The sequence below is a fragment of the Chenopodium album genome, chromosome 13 (genome assembly GCF_948465745.1).
Source record: "Chenopodium album chromosome 13, dcCheAlbu1.1, whole genome shotgun sequence".
In the NCBI taxonomy this organism is placed as follows: domain Eukaryota; kingdom Viridiplantae; phylum Streptophyta; class Magnoliopsida; order Caryophyllales; family Amaranthaceae; genus Chenopodium; species Chenopodium album.
Genome location: NC_137846.1, coordinates 45,197,559 through 45,213,867, shown reverse-complemented (window position 1 = coordinate 45,213,867; position 16,309 = coordinate 45,197,559). Strand labels below are relative to the sequence as shown.

At 35.5% G+C, this 16,309-nt stretch overlaps 1 protein-coding gene across 1 annotated transcript; it reads left to right on the top strand.

The window, feature by feature from the left end:
* Positions 1-8,281: 8,281 nt before the first annotated feature.
* LOC145574806 (disease resistance protein RPM1-like) lies at positions 8,282-14,596 on the top strand. Its single transcript, XM_081632667.1, has 3 exons — positions 8,282-8,425; positions 11,019-11,884; positions 12,238-14,596. Exons 2-3 carry the CDS (start codon positions 11,061-11,063, stop codon positions 14,162-14,164), a joined length of 2,751 nt encoding a protein of 916 aa, XP_081488793.1. The 5' UTR covers positions 8,282-8,425; positions 11,019-11,060; the 3' UTR covers positions 14,165-14,596.
* The last annotated feature ends 1,713 nt before the right edge of the window (positions 14,597-16,309 follow it).

Here is a 16,309-nt window from a genome sequence, read left to right as displayed (position 1 = left end):
TCTTGTGTGAGCATAGCCCCCATTGTCTCTTTGGTGTTTGTTAAGTGCACCTAAGAAGGATTCCTGGGAGTGTTGGTGCTAATACAGGAGGGTTAGAAAGATAGGCTTTGATCTTCTCAAAGGATTTTTGACACTCATTGTCCTATATTACCGACACGTTATTTTTAAGCTTTTTGAATATTGGTTCACATATCGTTGTCAATTTGGATATGAACCTACTTATGTATTGCAACCGGCCAATGAATCCCCGAATTTGCTTTTCGGATTTTAGCGGTTACATTGACATGATTGCTTTAATCTTGGTTGGGTCTATCTCTATTCCTCTAGAGCTAATGACGTATCCCAAGAGTTTTCCTGAGGTGACTCCAAAAGCACACTTGGATGGGTTTAACCTCATGTTATATTTTCTTAACCTTTCAAAGAATTTTCTTAGAGCTACCAAATGCCCTGGTCGATCCTTTGATTTCACAATCATGTTATCTACATAGACTTTGACTTACTTGTGCATCATGTCATGGAGTAAAGCAGTTACTGCTCGTTGGTAAGTGGCACCCGTGTTTTTCAATCCAAATGGCATCACCGTGTAGTAGTAAGTGCCCCAAGGTGATATGAAAGTTGTTTTCTCCATGTCTTCTTCTGCCATGAGGATCTGATTATACCTTGCGTATCCATCCATGCATGAGACAAGTGCGTGGTTTGTTGTATTATCTACTAGAATATCGATGTGTGGTAAAGGGAAGTCGTCTTTTGGACTTTCCTTATTTAGATCTCAATAGTCGACACACATTCGTACCCTTCCATCCTTCTTTGGAACTGGGACTACATTTTCAACCTATTCAGGGTATTTAGATACCCTGATAAAACCTGCTGTTATATGTTTTTGTACTTCTTCTTTTATTTTAAGAGCTACGTTCGGTTTCATTCGACGTAAATTTTGTTTTACAGGTTTCATTCCTGGAATTAATGGAATTATGTGTTGAGCTATTTCTCTATTAATGGCATATCTTCATATGACCAAGCGAATACATTGATGAATTCTTTTAATAGATTAATGAAATCGGTTCTTTCTTCTTTATTAAATGTTAGTCCGATTTTAACTTATCTTTTAACGGTTGGATCTTTTGAGATGTCAGCCGTTTCAATCTCCTCAATTATCGGTGTTTTATTTTCAAGTGTTTCCATTGCTTTAATTATTTCTTTGTCACTTTCATTGTTAGTTAAGCAATGCTCATCATCTTAAGTTAAAGAATGACACGAGGAGTAAGCAGAAGAAGACATATTATTGAATTCTGAAATTAAATCATTACATCAAATAAAGTGACGTTCGTTGGGACTTGATTATTGACTATCCTAGGGGAAGACACTAAAGAAGAAGAGCTAGGAGGGGGTGCTACGACTAAGGACTTAGAAGACTCGATAGGAGAAGACTCTGACTTGAACTCTCACTAGTAGAAAAACAGAAAAAGGCACCGGTTTTTACCCCATGTATGCCACCTGTTTGAACCGGTGACAATGTGGGGGGTGCCAATTCCTCCCAAATTTTCCACCGATTCAAAACCGATGGTATAAAATCGTTAACCGGTGCCTTTAATAATTTTGGCCACCGATTAACCGGTGCCAATTATTAAAAACCTGCGCATTTTTTTTATGGAAGTCACTTTTGGCACCGGTTAACCGGTGCCATTTTACTATATTTTTTTTCCTGTCTTCTTGCAATAATTTTTTAAAAAAAAACCCGGTAATTCCAGCAATAATAACCTGTTTTCAGGCTTGTAATTCCAACAATAATATTAACAAAAATAATTAATAATAATAATATTATTATAATTACCAATAATAATAATAATAATAAACATTATAATAAGATACAATTAATATTGGACCTTGTCCGGTTGTTATAGAAATCTTTATTCCGCTTGGAATAGTAACTTTCACAGTCTTTTGCCATCCTTGAACTAGGCCCTCTTCCGGAGTGATAAGTTTGGAGGGATAAAAGTTATCACTCCGTAGTACTGTTTGAATGAGTAAAGAGTTGTCTTCAATACGGGTTGGCTCATTCTTTTCATACCCAAAGAGGAGTCCCATGACGTTAAAGTCAAAGCATGGGGGGTGCTTTTTCCTTATGGATGGGATTTGGGACATCATCTATAAAGTAGCAATCCAGAAATATTTTGAACCCAGGTTGTCTTATCCCATTCTTGATAAAGGGTTCAGGGAATTCATAGCATGGATAGTCTTCTCCATCTTTTGTGAATTGTTCATTTAGAGTAAGAGGATAATGATCCATTGGGATTGCTTTCTTTTGGGTATGGGCGTTCTTACGTGCATTTGCTATTTTCTGGGCTCGCTTAAGATCTTCCGGAGTTGGTTCGAAACCAAGTCCAAAAGTGTCCAATTTAGGGAGGCCATGTAGTCCCATTTGTTTTGCTATCCCTTTCTTCTTTCCGAGGGTCATTCCAAGAAAGTGTCCTTATTTATTAAGGATAGCGTTTACTGTCATGTTAGAGTGGAGGTCATAGTGAAGAGGAGTCCTTTCATCCTCCTTAAGTAAGGAGACCTCTTCATTAAAGCCCCACAAGTCCTCGTCATCTTCATCGTGCTCCACGTTTATTATAGGATTCTCAATAGCTTTGATTCTCATTGGTGAAGCATCAATTGTGACAGGGATTCCTCCAACTACAGCCTTCACTTGCTGATGAAGGGACGACCTTTAGATCGTGAAGCTAAGGGCGTCCCAACAATAGGTTGAAAGAGGCTTTAATATCTACCACTTGAAAAGTAGTGGCATGTTCTATGAGTCCTGCCGTCACATTCATAGTGATTATCCCAAGAGCTTGGCGGCGAGTGTTGTCATAGACTCTTATTCCCTATTTAGAAGTTGATAAGTCTTCATCTTTTGTCCCTAACATCCTCGCAGTTTGGGGTGGTCAGACGTTAATTGCTGATCCATTATCTACAAGAGTCATTGGGACGTTCATTCTCTTGTAGAGATTACTGTGAGATTTAATGCTTTATTATGTTTATCACCCTCTTGAGGTAAGTCCTTGTCAGAAAAGGTGATCAAATTTATGCGACTAGGAAGATAACTCGTGAGAATTGGCCAACCCCTCAAGAGTGGTTTCAGAATCTATTCCTATTTTGTCCAAAACATTCATTACCAACCTATGTTGATGGGATGTAGCTAGGAGTTCCCATACATTCATGTCAACTTTGGTATTCTTTAATTGCTTGACAACATCGTTGTCCTCTATGATAGGTATGGGAACTTGCTATGTAGTAGGGATAGGTTGTTGCACAGTAATGGGAGGTTGCATTCTCCCGGACCTTGTGAGGACATCTTTGGGTGAATCTTCTTCATCCCAAATGTCGTCTACCGGATATATTGTGGAAAGTGGGGTCCCTTCCAAATCTTTAAGGTAGACATCCTCGTCGTCACTATCCCAAACTCCATTAATGGTAGCATCTTTTTCTTGTGGATTTTGGACTATCTTTTTATCATCAATCAGTTTCTGAATTAAATCCTTAAATTTAAAACAGTATTCTATTGTATGTCCCCCTGATTGGTGATATGGACAGTAGAATCTATCCGTCCTCTTTAGTGATTCCAATGGTCTTGGTTCGAGAGGTTTAATCTTGCCACCCTCGGAGAGCATTTTGAACATGTTTGCATAGGTGGTCCCAATTGGAGTGTAGGACCTATGGCCCTTTTTAGGTGTTTCAACTACTTGAAGAGAGAATGATTTCTTCGTAGTTGGTCTTACCTCTTTGTTGACATGTTTGTTTCGTTCTTGTTCTGTTCATTCAAGAATCTTTCTACACATGCCTACGAATTTTTCTATTGATTATATAAGGAGCAATATATCTTTCTTAGTGGGCGGTTGTTGCATTGGGGACGGTTCACTCATGGTGTCAAAGAATTCTTCTTCTTCAAGGGTACAAAATTCTTTGACTGGTTTGATCTAAGATGAGGGATCGACAGAATTTTCCTCATCATAAATGGCCAAAGAATCAGAAAGTGGTGCCCTGTTGATGCTTGGCTTCTTGCTTGCAGGAGGCACTGGGGGTTTATTGTTGTCTATTAAGTCCTGGATAGCTTCCTTTAGCTTCCAGCAATTCTCAGTAAGATGGCCCCTGCCTTGATGTTACTTACAGTGTGCATTGGGGTTTCAATTAGGCGATCTCTTTTCAACTGGTGGATCCCCAAATGGTCCAATGGGAGTTATAAGACCTTTTGCAAGAAGACGGTCAAATGCGGTGTCATAACTCATACCAATAGGAGTAAAGTTTCTCCTAAAAGGTTTCTTTTGTCCCTGATTGTTCATAGCAAGGACTTCATTCAGATTAAAGGTGCTAACATTATTTTTCTTGGAGATTCTTTATGAACAATCTCACAGACTCTTTTTCGGTAGGTACCTTAATCATCTTAGTAGAGGTTTCCCTCCACTTATTAAAGAAAGAAGTGAACCCTTCATTCTCTTTTTGTTAGAGCATCTCATGTTCCCTATGATCGGTTTCAACTTGAATATTGCATTTATACCTATCAATAAAAGCATTTACAATGGCATCCCAAGTAGAGGTTTTCTCTTTGTCAAGGGAAAAGAACCATTGTTGGAAAACAGTTTCAAGTGATAAAGAAAACAATGTATGGAAAATTTTCTTATCCCTTAATATTCATTATTGTCTCAAACGCTCTTAAGTGGAAGTAGGGATTGTCTGTTGCCTTGAACTTAGGGATGTTAGTGGCATTGAACTTTTGCGGAAGAAGTTCCTTGTCCACTAAGACCCCTTGCGAGCTAATGCCCTAGAACCTGTAGTCATTGGATATCTTGCTCGAGCTTTCTTACATGAGCTCCATTTGTTGTTTCCTTATAGGGTCATTAACTTGAAGAGCTATGTTCTTCATCAATTTAGTTAGGTTGGCTACATCCTTCTTGAGTTCATTAACTTCTTCTTGAGAGGCCATGATCTTCTTAGCTTTCCTTTTCCGAGTAATGGGTTTGTCAAAAAGGAGTATCTGAATGAAAGTGTTGTCTTTGATTAGCTGCCCTTCCTTTCTTGATCAAGCTCTGTAAATTAAACCATTTATTTGTTTTAATTACTTGACTCGAATTTTATTTGACTTTATTGATTTTAGAAACAAAAAGACAAAAAATGGGGTATATTTTTGAAGATCAAGTAAGGTTTTAAAAAAGTGTGGTTTTATTAGAGGATTAATATCCGACTTATCCCCCTAAAAAAATGACGGAAAGACGCGTATAGAAGACTCTCTAGACATGGTCAAGATGTGACATATTATATGTGTGTGCTTTAATAGTGAATGTGAATGTGAGTGACATACTTTGACTCTTTTGTGAGACCATGGGACTATGTGCCTAGACTCGATTAAGGACTGTACATAATTACTGCTATTAATAAAGTGATTAAACCGTATTAGCAGATTGACTAGACTGACTCGTCGTGAAGACTAGAGCAAAAAATACAGGCTGTCATCAGACGACAATACCATCGCCAGACGTCGAGAGCCAACACCAGACGACAAGATCGTCACCTGGCGCCGAACACTAGCGTGTGGCGCCACAATCCAAACCTCTGCGCCAATCTGGAACATCAATATGGGACTGTTTCCAGTACTTTGCTCTAAAGGGATTAGCCTAAAAGTCGTACTAAGTCAAGTTTGATCAATTTATTAGACTTTAATCAATTATTAATTAAATTAGCAAAGTCCTTTTAGTCATTATTTTATTTATTTAACTTATACACAAGTCAAAAAAACGGTTAGGAAAAACACATAGAGTATGCACAACAAATAATGCACAAGTAGTCATATAGTCACGATATGATGTAATGAGTTTGCAACCTAACCATGGCTCTAGTTCTCTAAAGTTCAGGATATGGGTTAGTCAAAGAGGGCCTATGGTTATGAGTCCGGATGCACCGCGCGGAAGCCTTACCTTTGGAAGGGTTGGCGCGTGTGGATGGGACCCCGCGAGTTAAACTCGTTTCCATGGTTTGGTGAATTCAACAATCTCGGATGTACCCTTCGTTGCCAGGAGCGTTCGATTGGGTAGATGGAGCATGAATTCCTAGAGGGTTATGTCCATATTTAGAACACATATATATGGGTTTCATAAAAAAGGGAAAAACTCAATCAGGAAGTAAAACTGAGCAAACAGTACTAGAAAACTAGTCGAAACAAGAAGGTAGATTTCTGGCTCGATAGTGGAAGAATTCGGCGAGAGAAAATAGTGTTATCGCCAGACGTTGGCATTGTCGCCAAACGACAAGCTTTTCGCCAGGCGACAGCGCCATCGTTTGGCGTTGACGCTGTTTTCTCAGCGCTAATTCCTACATGCCTCGACAGCTTTCTGTTCTTAAATTTTCCAGTTTCTTCGAAGCATTATTTCGACTTTAGTTGTAAAAGATATTTCCCTAGATTCCTACGTGTAAAAATCCTATGTTTTTTACTCATTTAGGATGGTCTTTCCAATGAGAACCTTTTTATGGTTATGCCAATAATGTCAATCAAAATCACGCACATGAAATACTTAGAACTTTTCGAGTCTCATCCACTCATTCTAAATCATTGCCAAAATAAATTTCAGGAATTAAAATAGAAATCTTCCTCCAGTGGAGTCGCCAAAAAACTGTAGGGAATATTTCAAGTCATCCCACACTTGAGCCCCACTGTGATCATCACGTGGATCTAAGAATATTAATTTCATATTCTCTTTCCTTCAATTCTCTCCACTAGTCCACTATTTTTGGTTTTTCACAATTTTTTATTCTTCCACCAACCCCACTACCTCCATATTTTATTACTTTCTCCAATTTCTCCTAAAACTCCGTGCATGGAGAAATATAACAAGTATTTAAAAACGGAGGGAGTATAATTTTATTAAAAGTTATGAATAATAAATTTTGTATATATGAAATGTTAGAACTCTATCCACAATAAAATTCTATACAACAATTTTATCTTAATAAATCTATCCAAAATTGCCTACTTAGGGCTTGTTCGCTTCAACTTAATTTCACTTCAGTTTAGCTATAATTAGTTCAGTTCTTTTCCTAATTTCCTTCTCTCATAAAATATTCATTTCATTTCAGTTCAATTCGTTTCAGCTCCAATCAGTTTAATTCAGCTCAGTAAATCAGAAGAGACCCTTAGCACCATATGTGTCACAATAATACTTATTTTTTTCCTACGTGGCGTGACACGACAGTTGACTAAAAACTAGAATGTCAAATGTCGTTGTTTCATTGCCTGGCTGCGACACCAGTTTTACTTATTAGTGATACATGATATTAGATTATTTGTCATTTGGACACTTCACTACAAGAAAATAACCTTTTCATAGCGATTATTTTAACCTTTAGTATCGATTGTAATTGCAACAAAAAGCTTTCCCAACGAATGGTCATTCGATACAATATCCTTCGTTGTCTTAGCCTTTGTATGATCTTTACAAGATTCGAACATGCAACCTCAAACTCTTATGTTAAATGTTTCACCAATAAACTATGACATATTTTATGTATTCTTTGTCAAACAATATTTATATATCTAGTGTTGAAAAGGCTTTTCGTATCGATTTTTAGGATTTAGTGGCGATTGTAAATTATACGATTTCTCAAAATTATATAAATGTGTAAAAATAGTGTGGATATGTATTATTATGTTTTCCGTATCGATTTTATATGGGAAAACCATGACGATTGTAAAATGATACGACTTCCTTAACTATTTCACAAACATACTTGCATATTGTAGCGATTACAATCGCTACGAAATAATCGTTACGAAAAGACATTTTTCTTGTAGTGCTTTAGTCCCTAAACTTTGGTGACTCGCCTTTTTCATCGAAAAAGTAAGTCATGGATGATTGAGGGACTAATTTGCCTCACTTGAAAGATGAGGAATCAAAATACTACGAAATACAAATAATAAAATACTACGAAAGATGAGAACTAATTTGCCACATTTGAAAGATGAGGCCATATTTTGACTTAACTCCACGTAAAAGTATGTCAAAATCAATTTTCTACATTATGTATACTTGTTTACAAAAATTATTTTCCATTTAAAATGTTGAAAACGATTCTATTATTGGACAAGTTGGCATACTATATGTTGACTAATGACTATTACGGAGTATGTGGTTCATATCTTTTAAACAACCTCTGACATCTTTTTGGTTAATAATGACAAACTTGACTAGAATGTATCACTGATGAATTTAGGGGTAAAATAGTATTCTATCTAGGCGGCCAGATCGGAAATTACAAGGAATTAAAGTTTACTTTTATAACCTCATTCCAACTCCTAACTAATCCTCCCTTTTCAACTCTCTTGTTCATCCACTTTTGATCAACTGATCACCGGACTCGCTACCTTGTCTTGTTTTTCATCTCTTCAATTTGCCAGGTATACTGCATTTCTAGCTGCTTACATTTATTCTTATTTTTTCATTATAGTTATTGTAATTGTGTTTAATTTGATTAAAGGTATAGTAATATTGAATTTCATGTGTTTGAGTGTGGATTTTCTTGACTATACTGAAAACTAAATTAGGGAGTAGCGTGGTTTACAATAAATTAAAAAAAAAAAAAGGTTAGGGAGTAGTGTATAATTCGGTAGATGATTTTAGATTTAAGCTTGAATATACTCCGTATATTTTTTATGGAACAATTTAATATATACGAAGTATATATAAAGGGGAGTTTTTTTTCTGAGTTTTTAGAGAGTTATATAGGATTTAATTTTCTTAACGTGTCACGTAGGATTATAAATTTTAATTCTAGCCTATAAAATAAGAGATTATTAGTTTCTTTTAAAATAAAATAATTCAAATGTCATGTAAACAAAATTGTCAAATGAAATTTTAACTTTAAATTACTACCTCCGTTACAGGTTGTTTGCAACGATTTGTAACAGGGTAGTAATTATATATAAAATGTTCACAGAGTCTTATATGTGGCCGGCCACTATAGGGGTTACTTTGCTAATGTAATGGGGTTACTTCATCAGTGTTAAAGTGGTTACTTCATCATTGTTATAGAGTTACTCAGTGAGTGTTATAAGGGTTACTTGATTGGTATTACAGGGGTTACTTGATCAATGTTATAGGGGTTACTTTAAATGGTCACACGGTGTGGCCGACCGCACACAAGACGAGCTGTAAAATGTTATCTTTTGATATTATGAATTTTATCTAAATATATAACAAATTTTAGTACATATATAAAATAAAATAAATTTTTAAAAATTTAATATCGCACGGGCTTCATCTAGGTTTAGGTAACTTTTATCCTTGTTTTGGGATGAAATTTTTATGTCATAGGCGCATGTACAATGCTTGGTATATACTGGTATATCCACCCAGCAGTTTAAAATAGGGGTGTGTGAGACGAGTACCCGGTCAATATTTTAAGAACCGGACTTGGATTTAGTTGGAACCGAGTTTTGAAATTCGAAATTGAAATTGAAACCATTTTAATCGATTATAAAATTTAGGAATTAGAATACTGGTTCCGATACCCATTTATGTATATAATTGTTGGAATATAATACAAATTATAATACTTATTTTTTTCTATTTTTATTTTTAACGATTATACTTATATTTATATATGCATTAAGCTAATTTATTTGTGTTAGGCATTAATAATACATATTTAGTTTTACTAACTAGTATAAAATATATTAAGTTTTATATACTACCTCTATTACATATTATGTGCAACTTTAGAATTTTTTATCTCTCTTAAATAATGCCCCAAAGTTACAAATAATATCTAACGGAGGTAGTATGTTGTGTAATTGAGTACCCAATCAGTTCCAATTTCGAAAAATTAAGAATTGAAATTGAAACCGATTGTAATTGGTTCCTTAATTTAATACTCAGAATTGAAACCATTGAGTCCAATTCCTGTTCCAAACCCGTTGGTTCCTAACTAGTTTTGATTCCAATTCTCGGTACCCAGAATTTTTGCTCACCCCTGGTTTAAATATAGTACTCCATATTACTTATGTTTGTTTGTATATGTTTTATGTCATTCTGTTATATGTTTTTATGCTCTTATTGTATTATTCTTTGTGTAGTTCTTCTAATTTATCTTCTAAGTTTGTTTTAGGTAGTAACCAAAAATCTACAAAGAATCATTATGAACTTTCAAGAACAAACCAAAAAATAAAGAAAACCTTGTTAGCATGGGCAAAGGTAATAAATTGAGTTGAATAATTAATCCGTATCTATTAAAATCATTACTTCAATAAGTTGTGCACAAAACTTAATACAAGCCAAATAAAATACGTAATAAAAGTATTAACAATGTGTAAATGAGTGAGGTTGGAAATTAATTAGATTTTTTTTTTTTTTTTTTTACAATAATAAAAGGATTTCAACAATAGCCTTAATAAAAAACTGTATGTAAACCAATACAATCTGTTTCTGTCAAAAAAAATATGTGAGTTAGCACTAACTTGGCTTGAGATTCACGGATGAATAGTTGTTTGGGTGAAAAAACTCATATGACTTTCTAAATACTTCTAAAGTACATGATATCCTAAATCTTCAATTTTTGGGAGACAAGCAAAGAAATTAAACCTATTAGGATAAACACCATCATAGAGATGAGCAATAAAATAAAAAAAAATTGGGGCTTACCGCCGATAAAAAATACCGGTAGAAACTTTTATAAAAATTTACAATTGAGACCAGAAAAAAAGAGTTGAAAAAGAAAGAGGAAAAAGGATAGTGGAGAAAAAACCTTCAAAAAAGCAAAATAAATCTAACAATGCAGATTAGAAAAACCTTCCCAAGGAAGAAATCCTAGAGGAAAACAAAATACCTCCCATGGAAAAAATCTAGAGGGGAATATTCTCTAGTTATGAATATGTTTGGAAATAAATTAGATATGTTAGTTGATTAAAGGTTTTGAGTGAGTATTTTGTGTTGGGTGTATGATTTATATGAGAAAGTAAGAACCCTTTTTGTGGTGAGTGTTTTTATAAGCAGGGTTGAGCCAACTTGTCTGGTTTATAGAACTTCTGTGGAAAAATGGCTGAGAGTATGGTGAGCCTTGCAATGGAGAAGCTAGCAGCATTTTTAGCAGCGGAAGCAGGGTTTCTAGGTAGCCTCCCGAAAGATGTTACAGAGTTAAAAATGGAACTAGGATCCATCAAAGCAGTCCTCAAAAATGCTGAGAAGAAAGCAGAAGAAGATGATACCATCAACGAGTGGCTAATGCAAGTGCAAACAGTTGCTTATGATATCGAGGCTGTCATAGATGAATTTCTTCTACTCAAGCAGCAGCAGAAACAATCACCACAACATTCCTATCACCAAGTCATCACGATGATAAACAGAATCAGAAGCTGGCTTGGTAAAGCAGTTGTTTGTGTGTCGCAGCTGAAACCCAAGCATGAGTTATCGTCAAAAATCAAAGACATTAAAATAGAAGTAATTGAGATATACAACAGAAGGAATCGATATCAATTCAGCACTACAGAGGAAGAATTTCATTCGCAAGACCCTCGAGTTTTCTCCAGATTCATAAATGATTCAGAGGTTTTTGGCATTGAAGATTGTAAAAAAAAGTTAATTCAATCAATGAATTCGAAGCTAGAAAATTGCTTGGTAATTGCAGTGGTGGGTATGGGAGGAATAGGGAAGACAACTCTTGTCCACAGAGTGTATGAAGAGTTCAGTAAGAATCAGTCCTTTGACTTCCATGCTTGGGTCACTGTCTCGCAATCTTACAAAAGGAGAAATCTGCTGATGACCATATGTAAACAAGTGCACGTTGAGTCTTCTCTAATAGTCGACGCTTCTGATGATGATGATATTATCAGTGCATTGAGGAACCACCTTAAGAGCACAAGGTATAATTGTTTTAAGCCCATACTATATGGTTTTGATTTCAGAAGGATTGACTAAATTAGTCGGATCAAACAGAAATTAATGTTATATTTTAACTGCATAAGGATTGAGCACAATAAATTGAGGATGGAGGGGATATGAGATAATGAGAATACTATTCCATTAATCATTATTCTTATGAGTTTAACAATTAATGCTTTATCAACTTAATTCCTCATTTCTGGGTGCATTAATTTATATCAATCCTTCTGTAATTTTGCAGTGGATAACTATGCAGAATAATCACTTTTGGTTCAAGTAGCCAACCTCTCTAATGGAATTAAAGCTTTGATTGACTGACTTCTGTAATTTGCAGGTATATTGTCACTTTTGACGATGTTTGGGATGCAGAGCTGTTGACACTGGTAAAATCTGCTCTGCCCCCTAATAATAGGGGTAGTAAAATACTAGTGACAACACGAGAAAGCAATATTGCCCGAGAATGGGAAGCATCATTAGGAGGGGGTCTTATCTATGATCTTAAACCTTTGCCTAGAGAAGCAGCATGGAATCTCTTTACTCATAAAATCTTTGGTAAAGGGCAATGTCCTCAAGATCTGGAAGAGCCGGCTCGTGACATGGTAGTGAAATGCAATGGATTGCCACTAGCAATTGTAGCAGTAGCTGGTCTTTTGTCCACCAAGAAAAAAACTATATCTGAATGGTACAAACTGCGAAATAGCATTGGCACTGAGCTTGGAGGCAATCGTCGCTTTGAGAGCACCAAGAGAATCCTGCTTCTAAGCTATCATGAATTGCCGTATTATCTTAAGCCTTGTTTTTTGTACTTTGGCATGTTTCCTGAAGGTTTCTCCATCAACGGTAAGAAACTATTCCGACTTTGGATTGCAGAGGGTTTCATACAACATCAACAAGGAAAAACACTTGAAGAGGTAGCAGAGGATTATGTGGATGAACTCGTGAATAGGAAATTAGTTGAAGTTGATGTTAAGACTAAATTCAGAGTTTACAAAAGTAGTAAAAGAGACATATCATACAAGGTCCATGATATTCTACGCGAGATGATCATCACTCCCAAATCGAATAACATGGGTTTCTCTCTACATTTGGCCAAGGAAAGTGAATTCTCCTCTACGAATACCAAGCATTTCCGACGATTAAGTATTGGTCAGAATTTCGCCAACAAGTGTGACTTGGAGCTCCTTTATAGCTCCAGGACTCGTACTATCCTTTCATTTTCAAACCCGGAAATATTTTCAGAACCTTACTTAAACTCACCCAAGTCGCCCCTAAGAGTTGCCAGGCTCATTAAAGTGTTAGACCTCGATAATGCTCAAATTGACAATGCCCCTGAAGAGTTGGGAAATTTGCAGCACTTGCAATATTTGAGCTTAAGACGGACAAACATCAAAGTCCTTCCAAAGTCGATAGGAAATCTTTGGAATCTGCAAACTCTAGATCTAAAGTTTTCTCTAATCGTTGAGCTTCCCAAAGAACTAGCTTATTGCTGCAAGCTACGCCATCTTCTTGCTCATCCTAGGGAGACTGACGACTCTATTTCTCAAAAGACAACTGCTGCAAAGATACCAGATAAAGTGTTAGAAAAGTTGAAAAAGTTGCAAAAATTAGCAATTGTGGAAGCTAGTACAGCTAGTATAGTAGATGGATTGTGGCACCTGAAGCATTTAAGAAGCCTAAGAATCACAATGCTTAGAAAAGAACATGGAAGACGACTATGTTGCGCAATAGAGGAAATGAAACATCTTCGGTCACTTAGAATTGGATCAATGGGAGATGATAAGATTCTTGATATACAACACATAACAACACCACCTCATCAACTCGAACGTCTCTACTTGCATGGTTTATTGGAGACGCTACCACATTGGGTTGCTAAGCTCAATAACTTGGCCTCATTGCACTTGTTTTCTTCGCGACTTAAGGACGATCCACTAAACGTTCTTCAAGGGCTCCCTAATCTAGCAGAACTAACTCTAGATGACGCTTTTATTGGTGAAAAGCTTGATTTTGGGTATACAAGCTTCCCCAAACTAGCAACCTTGAATCTCTATCAACTCTACAATCTGCAGTCTATTGATGGAACTCTTCCCGCCCTCGAGGTCGGAGATGTTCATAAATGTCCAAAGTTACAAATTCATTCAGAGAGAATTGAAGGGGTTTTGATGCACAGGCGAAATCTTTTAAGAAAGTTCCAAGCATCCTTTCGAGTAACGAGGGTTGCATATTCATTCAGACAAGCTTTGGATAGAGATAATCAATAGCAATAATAGTTACGCTTTGTTTGGATAGCAAAGAAGGAAGGAAAAGAAGGGGAGGGAAAATGGAGGAAGGGAAGGGAAAAGAAAGGGAGGGGGAGGTGAGCTCCATTTTCCCTCCAAATCTCTCCAATTTTGGAGAGATTATGGTTATTATAGAGAAAGGGAAAATGGATCCCTCCCTCTCCTTCCCCTTCCTTCCCCCAATCTTTTATCCAAACAAGAGATTTTGTCCCCCTTCATTTCTCTTCTCTTCTTTTCCTTCCATTTCTTCCTATCCAAACAAAGTGTTAGGGAGATCAATATCATAGTTGCTCTTTCTCTCTGCTTCAAATATAAGGAAATATAGTTGTAATACCTTGTGCATGTATAATTTTGTTATAACTTGTCAGGTTAGACAGGATCAATGATGATGCCAAATTGTATATATACAACGTAGTATATATGTTTAGAAACAAAATATATCTTGAGATTTATGTATTAAAAAACCATACATCAAGCTTCATCTAGTTATATATACAAAAATATTTAGCAATAGGTAAAAGTTAGTGATATGTGTGTGTGTGTTGGGGGGGGGGGGGGGGGGGGGGGCAATCACGTGGTGTGGCCTACGATAACTACGTTTGTTCACCAGAATAACCCCTATTTATCCAAATCAATAACCTCATTAATTTAGATCATAATAATAACTTACTTTTGTTTATCAGAATAACCTCTATTTATCTATTGATCTATATCATCAATAACCTCATTTATTCATAATGATAACTCTATAGTCCATAAGAGTAACTTAAAATAACTTATATAAAGTAACTTCAATTAATTTTTTAAAAAAAAATTATTCTATTTGTTCATCTAAGTAGTCCATTTTCGATTGTTTTGACGATTAAAAGAACAACACTACTTGTTTATTAGAGTAACCCCATACTTTTATTAGGATAACCCGCATCCATCATGGTAACCCCATTTAATCATTGTCATAACACTACTACTTATTAGTTGTCTTATATGTAAGTAAAGGAGTCATGCTACTATTTGTATGTCCCTATATTATTGTTCCATTTTACTTTTCACAGTCACTAAGATGCGTCATATCCAATTTCAGACGTGTAAAAATTAATCTGTACTGTATAAGAACTTGATAATGATAAAATATACAATGAAACGAATCCAACAAGATCGCACATGACTATATTATCTCTTATAGATACACACGAGTATTTGTGGTCAAAATTTAACCCAAATATTAGCTATGCGGCAAAATAAAAGGGACGGAGGGAGTATCAATTTATATTGTCGCTAGCTATATAAGAAATTGTCATGTACATAACTCAAAATATATTTAAAAAACAAACTAATGTTCTGTTTTTGCACCATAATAGAATATTCTATTTGCATAAACACAATGCTAATAAAAAAAATGGATAATTTTAAAGGGTAACATATACATTCAATTCATTACATACATTGAAGGGGGGGGTACATTTGTGCATGCATGAAGCATGATAGAACAGTACAATTCTATCAAATAGTAACGATCATTTTATATCCAAAATTTAAAAATTAAAAGGAGGAATAATGATCACTAAACTTTAATCATGAATTTCCAGCATCAATGAGCTACTAAGTTGTTTCTTAAAAAACAGAACAGCTTGTAGCTCCCCCTCCCCTTTTCTCCTTGTATATTTGAAGGGAAATAAAAAATAAAAAATAAAAAATAAAAAATAAAAAAAAAATGAAAAGATATATATTGGCCCTTTTTTTTTTTTTTCGGGGTCTCCAAAAATAGTCTTTGAACTCTTTTGAGATCCGCAAATTTAAAGAGAAGAGGACAATATGACTATTATTTTCAAATGGAGGGACTATTTCTTCATCTCAACATAAACGTCTCATTTAATTTGTAAGAAAGTAGATTTTCAAATCGAAACACTTTTTAGGTTATTTGAAAAACCATTTGAGACGTTTATATTGAAATAAAGACATTAGTAATACCTCACTAATTAGTGATGTTGAGCAGCTGGACCTCCAGGTGCAACTCTGTCTCTTTGATCCTCTACCATGGATCTTCTACGAAAATATTCGAGCTTAGATTCATCGTAACCAAGTTCCTTAAACACACGGTAGATGTCAATCGTGTCTAGTTTTGTAGGC

Coding starts and splice junctions, on each gene's coding strand:
- LOC145574806 (XM_081632667.1), top strand. CDS start 11,061: ATGGCTGAGAGTATGGTGAGCCTTGCAATGGAGAAGCTAGCAGCATTT. Junction 11,885..12,237: donor AACCACCTTAAGAGCACAAG/GTATAATTGTTT, acceptor TGTAATTTGCAG/GTATATTGTCACTTTTGACG.